This window comes from Pseudopipra pipra, chromosome 3, assembly GCF_036250125.1.
Source record: "Pseudopipra pipra isolate bDixPip1 chromosome 3, bDixPip1.hap1, whole genome shotgun sequence".
NCBI lineage: Eukaryota > Metazoa > Chordata > Aves > Passeriformes > Pipridae > Pseudopipra > Pseudopipra pipra.
The window spans coordinates 42741436-42760881 of NC_087551.1; the positions used below are offsets into that span (position 1 = coordinate 42741436).

Sequence of the window (19446 nt, forward strand, 5' to 3'; positions counted from 1 at the left end):
TGGCTGCAGACTCACAGAGTAATTTTCACTTTAGAAACCAAAACAAAGAGGTGCAGGTATGGCCTGCCTCCACAATAGTGTTCTGCACAAAAGCAAAAATTCAGTGATGGAATTTTTTAATAAGGTGGCAGGGAATAAGAACAGCCTACCTGCTACAAGCTATAATGTGGAAAGGACTCCTAATATCTTGCAGTTTTGGGGGCAACAAACTGCTTTACTCACAGGGAAGAATGGATCTGCCTTTGTCTGCAAGTCAGATACAATCAAAACTGTACCACACTAACAACTTTATGAAAAACAAGAAACACCAACCATAGAAATTACCTGGGACCTCAAGTACTTGAAACAAAAAGAATCTCAGCTTCTGTGAAAGTTGTACTGAAACAAAAGACCAAGAGCTAAAAGGAATTTTATAACGAGCAATTTATTTAGTCATGCTATTTAAATAGCAAGAAGTGAATTGGTATACAGCTATTTCAAGATAAGTATATTGTTTTGTAATTAAGGGCTATCTTATTATCATGCACGCAAAGTACCTCAGGTACCTGATGATTTCAGCAGAATTCCTGGTATCAATCCCAGATACACTGGTCTCTTTAAAACAACATCCACCATTAAATCAAAATCTAATCTTCCATATACACTCCGAAGGAGTATCCTGAGTCAATCATTCACGTCAAGTTTACTAACAGATGTAATCAAGTGCTTTGCCATTTATTAACTTGTATGGTGTACAGATTTTGATCTCAACACTGGGTGAAAGTCTTCTTGGCTTTATGCTTAAACTTGAATAAAGTGTAGCAATGGTTATCTGAGATAACTTTCACAATCTGATTTAGTGTTTACATTCTGTGGCTCTCAGCCACTGCAGCCACCCACAGCCCCCCAAAAAACAGTGATAACAACTAACCAAAGAACTATATAATGTGAAGACAAAAGCACACACACAAAGGGTGGGGGGGGAAGGAAAAAGCACAGATGCAGCAAATACATACCAAGGTATTTCTACAAAATCTGTAATTCAAGTGGATTACACTAGTTGCATATTAGTTCTTAGGGACCACAGGAACTGTTGATGTGAACACAGGCTTCATGAAATAAAGGGGGGAAAATCATAAAATGGTGCTGACAGCTAAGAAATCATGACACATTACTGATTATTCTCCTATATATAATTTAGTGTCTACATTCCAATGAATTGATAAACCTTTTTCTTCATCTGTACTACGTGTACATTTTGATTCAGACTGGCATTTTTGTACGGTCCATTCACACCATGCTCACAATCAACGATCACAAGAAATTAAGCCACATGCTTCTGATGCAAAAGATACTGAAACACATAAAAATAGTTTTAACTGTGCCTGTATTACAAGCCATCAATTAACTTGAAAAAGACCAGAAGACCTGCTACCCAAACTTCTCATAAAGAGAAGCACCCGGTTCACCAGCAAAATACATGTAACTGTGGCCGAAAATAAATCAAGCCACATCCAATTTACAGAACCACAGAATTCTCAGGGTTGGAAGGGACCTCTGGGGATCATTTAGTCCAACTCCCCTGCCAAGACAGGGTCACTAGAGCAGGTGACACAGGAACAAGTCCAGGTGGGCTTTGAATGTCTCCAGACAGGGAGAACTCATGACCTCTCTGGGCAGCCTATTCCAGTGCTCTGCCACCCTCAATAAAAAGTTCTTCCTCATGTTGAGGTGGAACTTCTGCTTGTTTTTGTTTATGGCCATTCCTTCTCGCCCTGCTGCTGGGCACTGCTGAAAAGAACCTGGCACCACCCTCTTGGCACCCGCCTTTGAGATATTTAAATGCATTAATGAGATCCCCTCTCAGTCGTCTCTTCTCTAGACTAAACAGGCCCAGCTCCCTCAGTGTCTCCTCATAAGAGAGATGCTCCAGACCCCTAATCATCTCTGTTGGGCCTTCACTGGACCCTCTCCTTGTCTTTCGTGTACTAAGAAACTCAGTGAGCACAAGGTGCTGGCATGTCCCTACGCTCCTGAGTGCAGGGATTAAAAAGCAGGCAGAATCCAGCTGCCAGGCTCGGGAGGTGAGTGGGGCAGCAGGAATCCTCCAGCGTGGTACCACACGCCGTACGGTTTCTCCGTCCAAGGGGTGAGAGCCTTCCCTGTGCCCGGTGCCGCAGCCCCCGCTCCGCGCTGCTCGGGGGTGCCGCTCGCACGGGAGATGCTCCGGGATGAGTCAGCTCAGCGGCACCGGCGCGCACAGCCGAGGGGCCGCCGGAACCCCGCACCGTCCCGGGCCGCCCACCACCACCACCCCACCGCCTCCCGCCGCCAGTCCAGCGGCTCCGTCACCGCCGACCCAGCACTGCGGGCGGTCACCGCGGCGACGCCCCAGACTCACCGCACTCGGCCGAGTACTGCTCCGCCCACTCCCCCGCGGGGCCGTGGCGCTGGCGGTGCCGCTCCTGCTGGAGCAGGGACAACGCCGGGTAGCGCTCGGTGAGGGCGAGAGCGGCCCGAGCCACCAGGGCCAGCAGAGCCACCGGCACCCACAGACCCCGCGCCACCCCGCCGGCAGGTGCCATCTTCACAGTGCTCATGCGCGCTGCCGCCGCCGGGGACACGGGGCACCCCCACCGCCCCTCCCACGGGGCCGCCGCCGCGTTGCCCCCTGGGACATGGAGTTCTCCGCTGGAGCGCCCCAGTCGGCGGCCATGGCGGGAGAACTACAACTCCCGAAATGCAGGGCGGCGCGGTCGGGCTCGGCTGCGCCCCCGAACGCGGAAGCGGGGCGGCGGTTTGGGAGCGCTGAGAGGGCTGGGAGGTGCTGTCGCGCGCCATGGCGGCGCTCGGTGCCTACCGCTGCATCGAGTGCAACGGGGAGGCGGCGGAGCTGTACCGGGACTACCGGCGCGGGGTGCTCCGCATCTCCATCTGCGTGAGTCAAATCGCGCCCAGGGCGGCGGGGCGGGGCGGGGCGGGAAGGATAGGGAAGGATGCGCGTGGGAGGCTCCGACGCCCGGAGATGGTGGCACGTGGTGGAGGCCCCGCCTGCAAGCGCGCTGCGGTCCCTTGGGACGCCTCCTGCTGGCGGCGTTGTGGCCGTTTTCCCTGAATCCAGGTGTCTTATGAGGAAAGGCTGAGAAAGCTGGGCCTGTTCAGCCTTAAGAAGAGATGATTGAGAGGGGATCTCATCAATGTACGTACGTATCTAAAGGAAGGGTGCCCAGAGGATGGAGCCAGGTGGTCTTCTTAGTGGTCCCAACCAATAGGACAAGAGGCAATGGGCAGAAACTGATGCACAGAAAGTTCCACCTGGATATGAGGAAGAACTTCTTTACTGTGCAGGCGACCAAGCACTGGAACAGATTGTTCGGAGAGGTTGTGGCATCTCCCTCATTCGAGATATTTAGGAACCATCTGGATGCAATCCTATGCCATGTGCTCTAGGATGACCCTGTTGGAGCAAGGAGGTTGAACCAGATGACACACAGTGGTCCCTTCCAACCCGACCCATTCTGTGATTCTGTAGGTCTTACATCTGCCCTGCTTCCCAGTGTCATTTCCTCCAGTTCCTCAAGGGCACCTGCATGGTAGCACTGTCCCAACTGTCCTGTGCACTCCTGTACAGGGCGTGCAGTGGGTCTGCTGCTGTGTGTGCTTGGCTTGGCTCTTGCTGAAGGGTGAATCTGAGCATGGCTATGTGGTTGGACATAGCTCCCATACCATTGGACCTAAATGTCACGGTCTGACTGATGGTTATTCAAAGGGACCTGGTCAGTGGCAAGTTGAATATGAGTCAGCAGTGCCCTGGCAGCCAGGAGGGCCAACTGTGTCCTGAGGAGCATCAGGCAAAGCATCGCCAGCCAGTCGAGGGAGAGGATTGTCCTGCTCTGCTCTGCACTGGTGCGACCTCACCTTGAATATTGTGTGCAGTTTTGGGCACTGTAATGTAAGAAAGATATAAAGCTGTTAGAGAGCATCCAAAGGAGGTCAACAAAGATAGTGAAGGATCTGGAGAGGAGACTTCATTGCAGTCTACAGCTTCCTGCTGAGGGGAAGCAGAGGGGCAGGCACTGATCTCCTCTCTGTGGTGGCCAGTGACAGGACTCGAAGGAATGAAGTTGTGTCAGGGGAGGTTTAGGTTGGATGTTAGAAGAAGGTTCTTCACCCTCGTGAAGAGGTTGGTTGCGCACTGGAAAGGCTCCTCAGGGAAGTGGTCACAGCACCAAGCCTGACGGACTTCAAGAAGCATTTGGACAACACTCTAAGGCACATAGTGTGATTCTTGGGGATGGTCCTGTGCAGTGCCAGGAGTTGGACTTCAGTGATTCTTGTGAGTCCTATCCAACTCAGGATGTTCTATGATTCTGTGAATGTACAGACGAGGACTTCTGTATTACTTACCCAGCTTTCCGAAATGGCACCAGCATGTTCTAGGCTATTTACTGCTCTCCCTTCCCACTCTGTCTCTCACAGTTCTGTTATTTTTTTTTCACAGTCTTTTCAAAATGTTAAAATAGCTATTTTCTCTTTTAGCGTCTCCTGTGTTTTTTTGGAGATTTTGCAGTGGCAGCAAAAAAACATTTACCTTTTTCAGCAGTGTTTTCAAGTATTTCTAAGTTACTGTTTTCAACTTTTGATAGGGTTTGTGTAGATGTGTCTCTGGTGTCAGTTTTTACTTTTTTTTCTACTTTTTTTGGTAGCATGTAAAAAATTGGATCACTTAGGAAGCTAAGTATGGGGAAAAATGGAATGGAGATATCTGCAAATACAACTTGACTAAGCCTTTGATTTTATCTGTGACTTTGTTTCATAACATCCTGTCTGGTCTCTCTAAAATAGAGGAAACCCAGTGCTTGAACCAGTTGTTGAATATTTTCTAAGGAATTAGTTGTGTATCATTCAAATTTCCTTTGTGGTTGTTCCCTCTGGTTTTGAAGCCCTTGGCATTTTGCGAATGCTGATAGAAGATGCATTAATTTACAAACCATGAAGCTATGAACATAACAGATGACCAAAACGCTTTGTATGAAATCTGTGATGAATTCCTTTACAGCTTTTTAACTTTGAGTCATTCAGACACTTCCTAGATCAAAAGCAGAGATTGTAGATTGACTTCTGTGGGCAGTTTACATTTGGGGAAATGTAAACTGGCCTACCTCAGGTTGAAAGAGATACATATTAGATCTCAGCTTTTGTTACCAAGAAGCAGTTGTGGAAACAAGGTATGTACAAATCACTGATTATAGTAGAAAGAGCTGATTCATGTCTTTCTCTTTTCCCAATCCCGCAGTCACTTTATATGGCTCGTTGCTGTAGAGCGTAAAGCAGCTGAAAACATAGACAAAAAATCTCTGACTTTTCAAAAACTGGTGAGATCAGTAGTTTTCTTAGGTAAAAGGCAAACAAAGTAATAGAAATGGATTTCTGCTGGCTTTAGACATGCACACTACAAAGAAAAATTGATTTTTAATTGCTTTTCTTGTGTTAGGATAATGTATCATGCTTAGTAGTGGATATGATCTGCATCAGATTGTTGGTGGTCAAATCATGGTGAAATTCATCATTGGTACATGATAAAAATGTAAATTGTTTTCTTTGGAGCTCTTTCATCTGGAATCTCACACTAGTATTTGAAATCAAGGACAAATTGGATACAAAAAGAACAGGTATAAACCTTGTGCCTGCAGCCATATAATAGGATCATAGAATGTTTTGGGTTGGAAGGGAGCTTAAAGATCATCTAGTTCCAAAGCCCCTGCCAAGGGCAGGGACACTTTCCACTAGACCAGGTTGCTCAGAGCCCCATCCAACCTGGCCTTGAACACTTCCAGGTATGGGTCATCTACAGTTTCTCTGGGAAACCTGTGCTGGTACCTTACCACCCTCACAGGAAGGAATTTCTTCCTAATATCTCATCTAACTTTACCCTCTTTCAGTTTAAAACCATTCTCACTTGTCATATCATTACATGTCCTTGTGAAAAGTCCCTCTCCACATTTCTTGTAGGCTCTCTTTAGCTACTGGAAAGCTGCTTATAGGGTCTTCCTGGAGCCTTCTCTTCTCCAACTGAACAACCCCAACTTTCTCCGCCTCCCTTCATAGGAGAGGTGCTCCAGCCCTCTCATCACCTTTGTGGCCCTCCTTTGGAATGATTTAGCACATCCTGTAAACCCAGGTCATCAGTTATGTTTATTAATTTGGCAACGATAATCTCTAAGGCAAACTGGGAGCCAGTAGATGGCACTCATTCCTCTTAGTGTTCAACCATTTGAGGGCCAAAGATCTTGGTCTTCTGGAGCTGTGGCATCCCACATAGAGTCAAAGACTTAAGTCCCATTTGCTGTATTCATCGCAGCTGCCAAACTCATACAAAAAGAGTAACGAACAGAGGAAAAGAAAACAAAGAATCACACATTCCTAGCAACTTGGAATCCTGTCCACCTTTCTTCGTGCCAATCCAGATACGTAACATTTTTCACTTACTCCTACCAGTCTTTTCCCTCTGGCTGTGTTGTGGGTTGTCACAGTCAGTTCCAGTCCTAGTTGCTTGTATGTGGTGCTTGTCGTATCATCTTTAAGATTTTCTCTCAATTTCTGGCCACCCAGGAAGTGCTGAAAGTGGGAGCTCATGAGGAACAGGCAATACGAAAACCCTTGAGTAAGAAACATGTTACCTCATGGCTTATAAAGTGGAGATGAGAATTAGAGGATTGCCAAGATCAAAAGATTCCTTTAAGTGAGCAGATCTGAATTCAGTTTTATCTGTGCATTGCAGGAAAGCACCACTGTTTGTGTCCATCTACCAAGACCTCATGGTTTCTAATACAGCAATTCTTGTTTTACTTTTTCCTTTTAATCTGTAAGGATAGTTTTGTCACTGTACTAACTCTCTGCAGACATTCTACTCCATGCAGGCAAGACTGTGCTGCTGACAACAAAAGATAGAAAAATACGGAATGTCATTTGATACCCTTCACAAACTTTCACAGGGAGTGTTATAAGGAGTTTGTCAGTGTTATGAATCTTCCTGATTACGAATCTAACCTGAAAATAATGATAGCTTAGAAGGCTTCACTTCAAAATGTATGTAGATCCCACTTATCAGCATGAAACACCATTATATCAAGTAGGTATAAAACTTAGAGTGGAGGCCTCTAAAAACTTACAAAAAGCTAAATGTATTTAAGAAAAATTGAAGGTCTGAGGTGAGATTAGAAGATGTGATCACTCAGCCTGAGAACAGTTTTCGTCTGTCTCTGTGGAGTGAGAGCATTGAGTACAGCTACTCCATTGGAGCATAAGAAAGAAAAAATGAAAAGTTCATAGAAAGATTGTATAGTGATACTCAAAGTGAGGCCAATTTTTTTTTTTTTTGTTAAAAAACACTTGTGTTTCATTCCCATTTTCAAGTAGTACCTGAAAATACTGACACATTATGGGAAAAAAACAACCAACAACCCGATATTTGTTCCATATGGTAAGTAAAATAAAGGGCCCCAGAAAATTAGAAACAAGCAGAACACTGTCAAGATCATCACTGTTTTATACTGACCTACAGACTTGGCCCAGTGCTAGTTTAAAGTTATCGTTGATAAATTAATAGATCTGCATCTGAAAAGGTCTTTGCCGTTCTCAGGATGACCCTGTCATTCAACACTTTTTAGAACATCATCTCAAGGTTGAAGAAGCTAAATTCTCCCAACTGCATCTTCTGTTTGCCCTACATTTATTTCTAGGATGTGTTTAACTTGATCTGGATGTGATTATCATGTGGAAGATTTAAATTTGAATATCTAAGCAAAATGCCACAATTTTGTATTCTGTTACTAATTTGTTGAAGTAAAGAAGGAATTTTTTCCAGAGGCAAATAATAAAAGCTTCCATTAGGGAATATGTGTTTCCAGCTCACAATATTAGAGTACAATTTTGGAAATTCAGCCTAATGTTGCTTCTGTTTAGTACCTGCAGCATTTGTTATTGCTCTTAATATAATTAAAAGTTACTTTGCACTCTGTATTGTAATTTTAACATGGGCAAGCATTAAAGACCTCACACTATCCACTCTGGGAATAAATTTGCAATGGATACTGAAGAAACTAAAGGAACCTTCTTCTGTAAAACATAGAACTCCGCACAGTACCATGAAGCTTGAGTTGGAAAGGCCATATATTTTGTTAAGAGCTCTGGAAGATCGGTAACTGCTACAAATTCCTCAAGTTCCATAACTTCTTTTTATATCTGTTTTGTTTAATCAAAACCAGTTTCAGCAGACGCCTAGCCCAGACCTCTGGCATTGCACGTTCATTCTTGCTCAAGATTCACATTTAGTGGATGAACCTTTTTCTCATCCTACGTATCCTTGGCTGTGGAAGTGCCATTACAAGAGACAGGTGGACTGTTGCTCCTTAAAAAGAACTTAAAGGCACCTAAAAAGAGATAATAAAATTCTGAGCAAACTCACCTCCTCAGGAAGACCTGTTTAATATACTTTGTTCTCAGCGTGAAAACTGGGGAGTGGCAGGAGAGGGTGTAGGGATGTGCAGACATGTTAGGATTGCCTCCAATGAAGGTGACATTTGGCTGTCACTTTTCAGCTCATGGGTCTCGTTTTAGTCCTAATCTGTGAACGTACTGATGCTTACCCTATTCTAAATGAGAAGTGATGGTGAAAGTGAGCCTATATGGTTCTTTCTAGGTAAGGTTTTTGTTAATTATTTTGAAATCCTTAAAACTTAATTCATCTGTAAATAATACAGCAAATCTTCACTGAATATATTACAAACCAACCACTAAGAAGAGTTAGGAAAAAATACTGCTCAGATAACATTGCTACTATAATATTAATGCTGGGGCAGGGGGTGGGAACACATTCAGATAACCTAGAATAAGTTCCGCAAAGTGCAATGAATATAGAAGGAAATTAGCAAACTTCACTTTCTCAGAAATAGAAGGAAAAGCATGCAAACTTTTTTAAAATTTGGTTTTCAATTATGTATATGTTGTTGTATTTAAAAATAAATTGTTAAAATCATTCCAGACCCTAACAAAGGGAAAAAAATTATTCATTGCAGTATGTAGAGCTCAGTCAGGATCCCCCTTGTGTTTTGTAATAAGAAAGCCAAATTGCCTGAGTAGTGCACACTTCATTTAGCTTTTCTGCAATTAAAAAATAATTGAAAAGCTCTTTTATTGCAGCAAGGTGGAGAGACTGTAAATGCTTTGAATGCAAAGCATTTATATGGTAAGGTAACAAATCTGTCAAGAGTACAAAGATCATCCTGGAAAATAAAGTATGCGAATTTTACATAACTATTTACAGACCAGCTCTACTGGAAAATGTGTCATGTAGGAAAAATTATAAAAGAATATTTTTAATTTGTTTTCTGAAATGGAATGCATCTGAAACCAGGCTGTTTCATTTTTCAGCCTATTATGACACTTAATTGCATCCTTAATAAAGAACCCTCTCCTGAAAGCAGCACAGCTAATTACATTTTACTGTTTAAGGGGGCAATTGGGATGAAGGGCACTCTCTCAAGAGGATGGCTCTGTGCTAATTTGCCCTGTGAACCTATGTAAATAGACCTATGTTCATGTCAAAGTTATGTAAATGTTATTAAAATTTGCTGTATGTATAGTCCAGCAAAAAATTGTAGCATATTTTTGTCAAACTAAAATCAAACTGTTTCACTGATGTTTCTAATGTCCAGAGATTTGCAAACCTATTCCTGGTGTGGTTTTCCTGGTATTTTTATATCAGGATGGAGCTTGGACTCCAAAAAAGTAATGTTTAGGAACTTTATCCTTCAGAGACAGTAGGTATTTTCTCAAATATTTGTACACTTTATTGTATTGGGCATACATTTGTGAATGCTGTTTGCAAGTTTTCATCTTTGATGAACAAAGAAGAGTTATGTCTTTTGAGTAGTGTTTTATAAAAGGTCATAAACATTAGAATTACATATTAGTAATTTTACGTATGAGTACTTTTTTTGGTTATATGTAATACAACTCAGATGTTAAAATATAGTGCTTTCCCTAAATGTTTTGGATTGCTTTGATCAAAAAGAATCTGATCTACTATGCTATGAAGAACGTGGTTGTACTAGCTTATTTTTTGAAAAGAAACTAAGTAAATTTCTAAACTGAGAAAATGGAAGCTTTTTTTTTTTATTTTGAAACAATGGACAAGCACAGTCAAATATTCCTAAATATTTGGTTAGTCAAACAGTTCCTAAACTAATACCCATTTAAATTTATTAGAATATTGAAATATTTTCAACACTCTTTTTTAGGGGACCATGGTATCTGTTGGACTTTCGTGTGTCAGTATCAAACTCTTGTAATTTTCCTTAAATTTACGAATTCAGAAGATGTATAAATAGAATTTATGGTGTCAGCTTTAACCTTTCCTCTTCTGCAACATAACCTGAAAATACCTTTTAGTCAAAGTAATGTCTATTTTTTTCAAGAAAAAATACCGGTTACTTCCTGTTTCTGATGTCAGTTACATATTTAAGGAAGAAATTGAAAAAATGGCTAAAAGCGTAGAGAAATCCAGTTACTTCTATCGCTTTAGAACTGGTTACGATAACTGAGGCATTTCTTCAAGAAAGCCCAGAGAAGACTGAAAAAGCACAGGTTTGTTAAAGAATGGCCCTTTTCACTCATGCTGCCCAGGCCATCGACTACAGCTGTGCAGAACTGCAGCTGGGAATGAGACGTGAGCACCAGCGTTCCAGTTCACTCTAAATTGCCTGACTGAATTCTTAAAAGTAAGTGTGCAAGCAGTTCTCCAGAGCTGAGTTGCTCATACCAGTATTCTCTGACGGTATTAGTGATTATCAGTGTCAATAAAGTTACATTAACTAGATAAAACTATCTGGTTAAACCTATGTGTACTTAAACTGCATCAGCCCTTGCTCGCACTGATTTCTGAAGTCAGACTCTAGTCACAGGTTTCCTTCCTAGGCATTTAAGATTAGCATCAGATGTTTTAGTAGTATAGTCAGAAAAATAATCAAGAAGGCCAGGTCTGGAGAAAAATTCATCCTAGAGGGCATGTTAATTCTGTGATATTCTATCGGTATAGCAAACATCATCTTGTCCAATTAGTCTGTGGCAGTGCATACGCAAGTCTTTTGCAGCAGAGGTGGTTTGTAGGTCTCACAAATCCCTGGATGAGCTCATGCTGGCTAGGTGGCTGGATATGCACAAAGGACTTTTCCGTCTTACAACAGAGATTCAGATAGAAATAAAGTAAACTGGGAATATAAAATATATTAAGAATAGGGTTCTCATCTAGCTCTAGAAGACAGAAATACTAAATTAAACATGATTTTTATAGCTGCAGACGATTTCGTATTTGGCCGCCAGAAACTGTGGGGCAGAAGACACCATTATTTGTGTATTCATTTGTAGCAATCTCCTTACGTATCTGCAGTAGAATTTCTGTATCCTTGGTTTTGCCCAGAGGGTTGGTCCGATATGTTTTAATGGTCTAAAATTCATGTCAGCTGTCAGTGAAAATTTTGCAGTACCTCTTAACTGCACATTTTTTGATCAGTCTTCTATTGGGATCCTCTGATTGAAAATACCATTCTTTACTCAGAAAGATTTTTGATCCTGGTCAAAAAAAGTTCTGTTGTAGGAGAATTTGAGAGCATAATAAATCCAAGGGTATGTCAGATATCCTTCATCTAACCTTTATGACACTCGTTGTGTTGAAGAATAATCTCATTTTGTATGGACTTGTCCAGTGCTTGTGTGAATAAACCTATTAGAAAAATTGGACTTTTCTCATGCTACATCAACCCAGAGATTTGACATATGTAAATTACCACGTATAAAAATATCTGTTCATGATTTCCCAGTAGAAAGAAATGAAGCAGGACACTGCCTTTAATTAAAGGGGCAATTTCTTTTTCACTCTATTAAATCCTGTAGCTGTGGTCTTCTGTTAATTATGTCCTTTCTTCCATCTCACTCACTTTAATTTTAGACCTATCAAACTTTTGGTTAATTGAGTCAGTTTTTGAATTCATTATATCTAACTTGTGTACTGTCATACACAGTATTTTCTTTTTTAATCCAAATGAATTGAATTTTTCCTTGAAGTGGACCAAGAAACACTGATTAGTGGTTGTAATATTCCCTAGACATTCTATTCAATTTATGCATTTGTTTGGATGTTTTTCTTGATATAGATGTTGGACTTTTGAGTCAATTTGCTGATGAAATTTTGCATTCTGAGATTCTACAATAATAATTCTGTTAAATGGCAAGGCAAAATTAACTTTGGAGACTTCTTGGTTTTGGCTGATTTAATTTTATTCCTAGTAGCTGGTACAGTGCTGTGTTTTAGATTCAGTATGAGAATAATGCTGATAACACTCTGCTGTGTTAGTTGTTGCTCAGTAGTTACCCCACATCAAGAACTTTTCAGTTTCCTATGCTCTGCCAGCCAGCAGGTGCACAGGAAGCTGGGAGAGAGCATGGCCAGGACAGCTGATCCAAACTGACCAAAGGGATACTCTGTACCGTAGAATGTCATGCCCAGTATATAAACTGAGGGGAATTGGCTCGGAGGGACCAATCACTGCTCAGGGACAGGCTGGGCTTCAATCAGTGGGTGGTAAGAAATTGTATTGTGCAGCACTTTTTTCTCTTGGGTCTTATCTCTCTCTCTATTCTTATCTTCCATTTCATTACTATTATTACTATATTTTACTTTATTTCAATTATTAAACGGTTCCTATTGCAACCCATGCATTTTACCTTTTTCTGATTCTCATCCTCATCCTATTGGGGGAAAAGTGAGCTAGCAGCTGCATGATATTTAGTTGCTGTTTGTACCATAGACATAAGGAATCTATAAAACTGAAAAAACTTTTTCCTTTCCTGGTAGCTTGTCTGTAGGTGTGTGCTGTCTGATGCTGCATTTTTGACCGTTCAGCATTTCAGAAAGTGGTGTGCATACATGTCTCTTCTGGCAGTGCACAGCCATCCACTCATTAAAATGGAAATAGAGATCATTTCTAGGACTGTTGTACTCTGAGCATGGCAACTAATGCCAAGGCCCAGGGGAGCAGGATTAGCTGAGGACAGGTTGGAGGAGACAAGAAGCCAAACTGGAGGCTCAGGAGCAGGAGAAAGCTGACCTGCAGGCAAGCACCCTTCTGCAAGTGCACTTGTTTGAGCTGAAGTGGTTGCTGCTGCTCCTCAGCTCTCTGCTAAAAGTTATTTCTCCCCTCAGGTCTGCTAGGTGAGCCTTTTGTAAGACTGTTATTTAACCTTCCTGCTCACAGTGTATCAGCCTTTTGTTATCCCTTCTCATTTAACTCAAGGAGTGATCAGCCGTGCAGGTAGTTCAGTAAAGCAGGAGGAGGTTGATGACAAGCAGTTCCCAGTGGTCTGGGTGAAATAACCTCTCTAGCAGGAACAGGAGCAACCAGCAAATGTATTGAAGAAGTAATGGTCTAATGTCCTACCACTGCTTAGTGGCACCTTCTGACTCTTTGGCTATAGGTGTGTATGAAAACTACATTATCAGTATTCTGAATATATTGATATTTGTTCAATACTGGGAAATCAGTTGAAACATCCAGACAACAGTATGGAATAACAATGCAACAACAAAAAACATTTACTGTCTTCTTGAAAGGAAGAAGAAGGATAGGAGGATAAAGCATCTCTGAAAAGAAGGAAGTGATAGAAGAAATTAGTTTTCTTTCCAAAAAATTACCAAAAATAACCCAAACGAAATACCTCGTAGATGAGGCATGATAAGTTAACCTTTAACAAGATACTGGTGCATTTCTTGAGTCTTGGGAAGGTAGTTTTATTTTTTGCATCTGCGGAGCACAAAATGATAACTAAGTCCATGCTTACATAGTTTATTATCAGTGTTAATCTGAAGCCTGTAAAAATCGATAGTGTACCTTTATGTTTTATACGGGAAGTCTGTGTGTCAACTGCAGTATCAAGAGAGGGGAAGCAATTTTTCTTCATGCATTCAAAAGGTATTGAAAATTAAGGAAAGACTAAAAAGAATTGAATAGCTAGTTTGGATTTATGCAGTTGTGCTAAGATTATAGGAACATTTCATAAACTCTTGCTCTCTATTTTTTTTCCCTAATTCTTGATTTTTAACTTTCAGAAATCCTGCCAGAAACCTGTGGACAAATATATTGAGTATGATCCTGTTATCATCTTGATTAATGCTGTCTTATGTAAAGCACAAGCATACAGGCACATTCTTTTCAATACAAAGATAAATGTAAGTTGCTCTGCCCCTACTTTGTGACTTTTTTGGTTAAAAATATATTTAGATTTGGTAAGTTGATTGTAATAGTTATAAAATTTTAGAGATTGTTCTTCTCCTGCCCTTCCACAGATTTCAGCAAGCTGAACCAGTTACATTATAAATAGAACACATGAAATCTCAAGTTCCTGCTGTTACTAAGACAGTTTCTGTCTTCACAGTAGTGATGTCACAGTACCAGCAAATACAGCAGTCAGTTTACCCATTGAAGAGAAGGAACTGTATAGAGCTGTTCATACAGTTCTCTAAACCTCCCAATTTGCCTATCACATTAATTGATGTTAAAAGGATGATGTGCTAAATTACATTGTAAGAGAAAGATCTAATTTCAAATTAATTTCCAAATTAAATTTCTGTTGGAAACACTTCTTTCTGAAGTGAGCTATAGGAGTAGAACATACCATATTAACAATACTGTGGCAATTAAACCTACTGTACTAATTTCTCATGAGTTTCTTCCTGATTAATTAACCATGCTCTGAAAGCTACAGCAAAAGATTCAAATGTTGTTGATGCAGAATTACATAATCAACTTAGTTGGGCTGGCCAGGCTGTAGTGTACAGGTGTATACTTTCTGACAGAATTGTGTAGTTTTACTGTAAGGATTGATTTCCCAGGAGAGGGCAGCTAATCTAGAGCAAACTATCCAAGCATAAGTGTGTGCTGGGTTCATGTTGATGCCTCCTAGCCAGTCCAGTTTAAGCAATGTTGATATATATACTCACCTCATCTCTCAAGCATAAATCTCACTAAATATTTTTTATTAATTCGGTGCTTCTGGAGACTGGTAATGATGTTTACTGTGAGGGTTCTGGAAGAACTACTCTATCTGTGGAAATGTCATCTATTCAAATAAATGGAGTTGAATTTTAAACTAGATAAGCCTGGGCATGTACATGCAATTGGCATAACTCGCCTCTAATGGAAAAAATAGAATCCGTGCACAGAAATTGCATTTATGTCTTTAAATCTCTATGAAATCAGAAATCACCTCACATACACACAGTTTATAAGCTGTTTAATGTGGAACCATGCTAACTTTGGGCCCTCACAACATCATTTTTGCAGTCATTTCAGAGGATATTTTTGTTTGGTTGTATTGCTCCATTTATTTTTGGCGCCTCACCCTTTACTAACTAAGAAATATTTTGGTATAACTACACTACTAGTTTCTTCTAATGGAGATTGTTCCAGTGAAAAACAAGGCTATATAAACCAGTTTGCCAAATGGGAGAGTTGCCCTTAAACTGGAATTTTGGATAGTATAATTCTCCTAGCTGGCACAATTTCGGTTTTGCATTCGTAGATGAAACAGCCTTCCCAATTTTAGAAAAGAATGGATCAGGCTTTAGAAACCACAGTTGTATACATTCTTCTATATTGAACTATTCATGCAGTTTTCTACATGTTGTAATTTGTCTGTCGACGTAACTGATATTAAAAGGATGATGTGCTAAACTAGTGATTCAACAGAAGTAGTTTTGATTATATTCTAAAGAAAAATAATAAACCTATGGAGCTTGTTTGTGTAAAGATGTTGAAATATATTTTAAATACCAATTTCATACTAATGCTTTAATTTATGCTGCTTCAATACTAATGCTTTTATTATTTGTTCATTTACTAGATTCATGGAAAGCTCTGCATATTTTGTTTGCTCTGTGAAGCTTATATCAGGTGGTTGCAGCTACAGGATTCAAGCCAAAATACAGATCCTGATGACTTAATCAGATATGCCAAAGAATGGGATTTTTATAGAATGTTTGGCATAGCTTCTTTAGGTAAGATTGATGATATGTCACTGTCTACTTTTTAAGCATTGCAAATCTTCATCAGTCTTTCAAGCCCATATTGCAAAAATACATACAGAATCAATGTTATGTCAAACCCTGTATGCTTACACTATTACACACATGCTCTCTAATTTGCCTTCATTTAATTAAATGCCTGTTTTGATCCTGATTACAGTTCAGACTGGTATGATTAGCATTAGATATGAAAACACTGAAAAGTGACAATATTCAGAAATCTTTGCCTGAATCTATTGACATAGTTTGAAGACTAATGTAAGTGTCAGCCTTATTCCATATTTGATGTGGACTTCAAGGTTTATTATTCATTAAGGTGATACAACATTAAGGAGCCTTACAGAAGTAAACAATTGGAAAAAGCTGTATCTGTTGGTTTGGGGTTTTTTTAAATAAATGCGCAAAAATACAGACCAGTAAAGAGTAAACACATCTGTACTCTAAGACTACATTTGAGGGCAGGAGAGTGTTTTTGTTTTATGTTGGTTAATGCATTTATTCTCATACTTTTCAGGTGATAGTGTTTACATCAAACTTGCAGATTAAAACTAGTATTTCTCTTAGACATTCAGAGTTTAATTTAAATCATATATTGTCTAATGTTGCTTATAACATGTCAGTAAAAATGTTGAATTCATTTTTCAGTAGTAACTCATCTATTACAGTTGTTATGAGAGGGTCTTTGACATCTGCATTAATTCCACCATAACACAGGAATATGGTGTCAAAAAAAGTCTAGTAGCTCAATGGTGTTTTCACCTTAGTATTTTTTCTTATGCTGGATGAAAAGGGTTCATTGCTGGTGACCTTTTCAAAGAAGACAAGTATTGATTTTGTTCTTCATTCTCTCTTTCCAACTCCTTTTATTTCCTTTTAGAACAAACTTCATTTTTCATTGGCATTTTTATTACCTTATGGTGGATGACACCTGAAATGCTGAAAAGAAAGTCTGACTTCATTTTACTTCTCAAAGCACTGCTGTTGTCCACCTATGGAAAGCTTTTGCTAATCCCAGTTGTTATTTGGGAACATGACTACACACCTTTGTGCCTTGCGTTTATAAAAGTGTTTGTCTTGATATCCAACTCTCAGGCAATTAGAGGTACATTTTTGCTTTTTTTTATTTTTATGTGTATAGAATGTATGTGAGAGACTGCAGGTGTTACAGAAGTCATTATTCTTTCTATATTTTTAATCAATATCAGATATGTGACTGATAGATCTAGCTTAAAACTTTAGACTTTAATAGAAAGTGATTGAAACAAAAAACTTTATTATTAAGAAAAGAAAAAGCACCTCATCTCACTATCATCCCTTTGTATATGCTGTATTATATCCATTAGATCCATAATTAGAATTTGAAACAATTCATCATGGATCATTAAAACATAAAATAGAATTTTCGGAGTTTCTGGAAAATCAAAATTTCATGTTAATTTTATGCATGGCTTTGGAATGCAGATCTGTGTGATTTCTTATACATGCAAATGAATATAAATTCTCACATGGTTTCTATGATTTTCTTAAATGGTACGTGATAAATTTGTTCTGTTTTCTTTTGCAGTTACATTGAACTTGAATCGAATACTCCCTTGGTTTGCCATCTTCTTTGGATTAATTTTGGAAAACGGTGTGGTCTGCTTGTTCCAGAAAATGGGATGGGATGTTTGAAATGGTCAGCCCAGATATGAAGAAATACCAACACTATGATTATCATTTTCTAAGAATGATCTCTGCCAGCAGGCTCTAAAGACACTATTTTCATAATGATAAAAAAGATGATAGATAACAAAAACTTGGGTGGGTTTAGACAGTTTCAGAATGAGTTAAAATGAGAAACTTCAGAAGTTTAGCTCTTTACTGTGATGAGCCATAAAACTTCAGCCTTAGCTTGTTTATTTTCTCATTAAAAATAGGAACGTGTCACCATCCTAATAATTTTATAAATCTGCCTGCATAGCTATGGCTGTTAGAAAACAGGTACACTTAAAGAACCCAGCACTTCTACCAATCACTGCATTTTGGCATTAAGAGGAGGATGAATTGTTCCCTTAAGAGGAAGGGAAGCAGCGGAAAAATGTGAAAGCTAAAATTTATATTTCCACAACACCAGATTTTCAGAGAAACAAGTGAACATGTGCAAACAGTTTATTAGAGAAAAGGCAAGTATTGCACAATAAAACTTCAGTGGGAAAACCAAGAGCATTCTCCGGAATGTTTATGTAACACTCCAAAATAATAAAATATCTAGTTCTAGAGTAATCTCTAGGAACGATAGTTGTAACTGGCTTGAAATTTTCTGTGATCTCATAAATGCTGCTGCTTTGTTTTGAAAGCTGAAAAGAGAATAAAAGAACTCTGATCCTCAACATACATGGTTGTTCAGGATACCGCTACTTCTGATTTAATATTAAGTCACATCCCCACACCCAGCCCTCATCTGGCAGCAGGTTTAGCAGAAGCAAAAAGTGAACTATTAGGCTGTTCAGCAACAGAGTAGTACTTTAAAAAAACAAACAAATGAAAAAAAAATGTTTAGGCCTAAATTAGTGAAGAAACAAAGTTTTGTACCCTTTTCATCAGCAAGCAAAGAGAGGGGAAGATGGCCCACAAAGGAGCTGGCAGAATGAGTTTCCACCGGACAGTAATTAGGACACAAACCCACTTCTTTTGTGCAAACCAGTTTCCATTATGTTCCATCCAATGTTTAATTCTCCTGCTTCAGTTCTGGAAGGCTGCACTATCCATAGATATTACTTCCATTCTTTGTTTTCCTCAGATACTGTCTCCGGTCTCTGTTTTGCAAAATGAATCAAAAACGTTTTGCAACAAGCTAATTTTCGACAGGTTTAGAGTAAGTCTAGATTATGACTATAGAAGACATCAAACATGTTTGTCTGATGCAACTGCCCTTGCTATATAAGTTATTTGGTCAGAAAAGCTGACCAAATTGCTGATTCTGTTTTATTAGGTTGGAGGCTGACAGCACTTGTGTTATTTGTGTTGCACTTTACAGCTTCCTGGGCATGTAAGAGAAGGCAAAACCCCCCAAATTGCAACCTTTTAAAGTATGTGAGACTCTTGATTGGTAATAAATTAAACTAATTTCCCAAAGTTGAGTCTGTTTTGCCCATGAAGTAACTGGTGAGTGATCTCTCCCTGTCCTTATCTCGACTCATGAGCTTTTCCGTACATTTTCTCTTCCTGCGCAGCTGAGGAGGGGAGTGATAGAGCAGCTTTAGTGGTATCCAGACAGGGTCAACCCACCACAACTCTGTATGTCTCTTCAGAAAATGTACATAGTTTCTACTGCCAGTTCTGTTTTTCTA

General features: G+C 39.8%; 2 protein-coding genes across 4 annotated transcripts in view; one reads left to right on the forward strand and one right to left on the reverse strand.

Moving 5' to 3' along the window:
* TTC13 (tetratricopeptide repeat domain 13) overlaps positions 1-2594 on the reverse strand; it is a 39095-nt gene extending 36501 nt beyond the window's left edge. Inside the window, exon 1 of the mRNA XM_064648851.1 lies at positions 2381-2594. Within this exon, the coding sequence (XP_064504921.1) occupies positions 2381-2579 (199 nt within the window). The 5' untranslated portion in view covers positions 2580-2594. The remainder of the gene's footprint in view (positions 1-2380) is intronic.
* Positions 2595-2755: 161 nt separating this feature from the next.
* On the forward strand, positions 2756-19231 carry ARV1 (ARV1 homolog, fatty acid homeostasis modulator). Of its 3 annotated transcripts, none has more exons than XM_064648853.1 (5): positions 2756-2917; positions 14144-14263; positions 15937-16090; positions 16995-17219; positions 17682-19231. In XM_064648853.1, the coding sequence occupies exons 1-5, from the start codon at positions 2819-2821 to the stop codon at positions 17786-17788; spliced, it is 705 nt and encodes a 234-aa protein (XP_064504923.1). In that variant the 5' UTR covers positions 2756-2818; the 3' UTR covers positions 17789-19231. The 3 variants fall into 3 exon arrangements, with proteins under 3 accessions (XP_064504923.1, XP_064504925.1, XP_064504924.1); XM_064648855.1 differs by lacking the exon at positions 2756-2917 and adding an exon at positions 3017-3182; XM_064648854.1 differs by lacking the exon at positions 2756-2917 and adding an exon at positions 7406-7462.
* Positions 19232-19446: the final 215 nt, after the last annotated feature.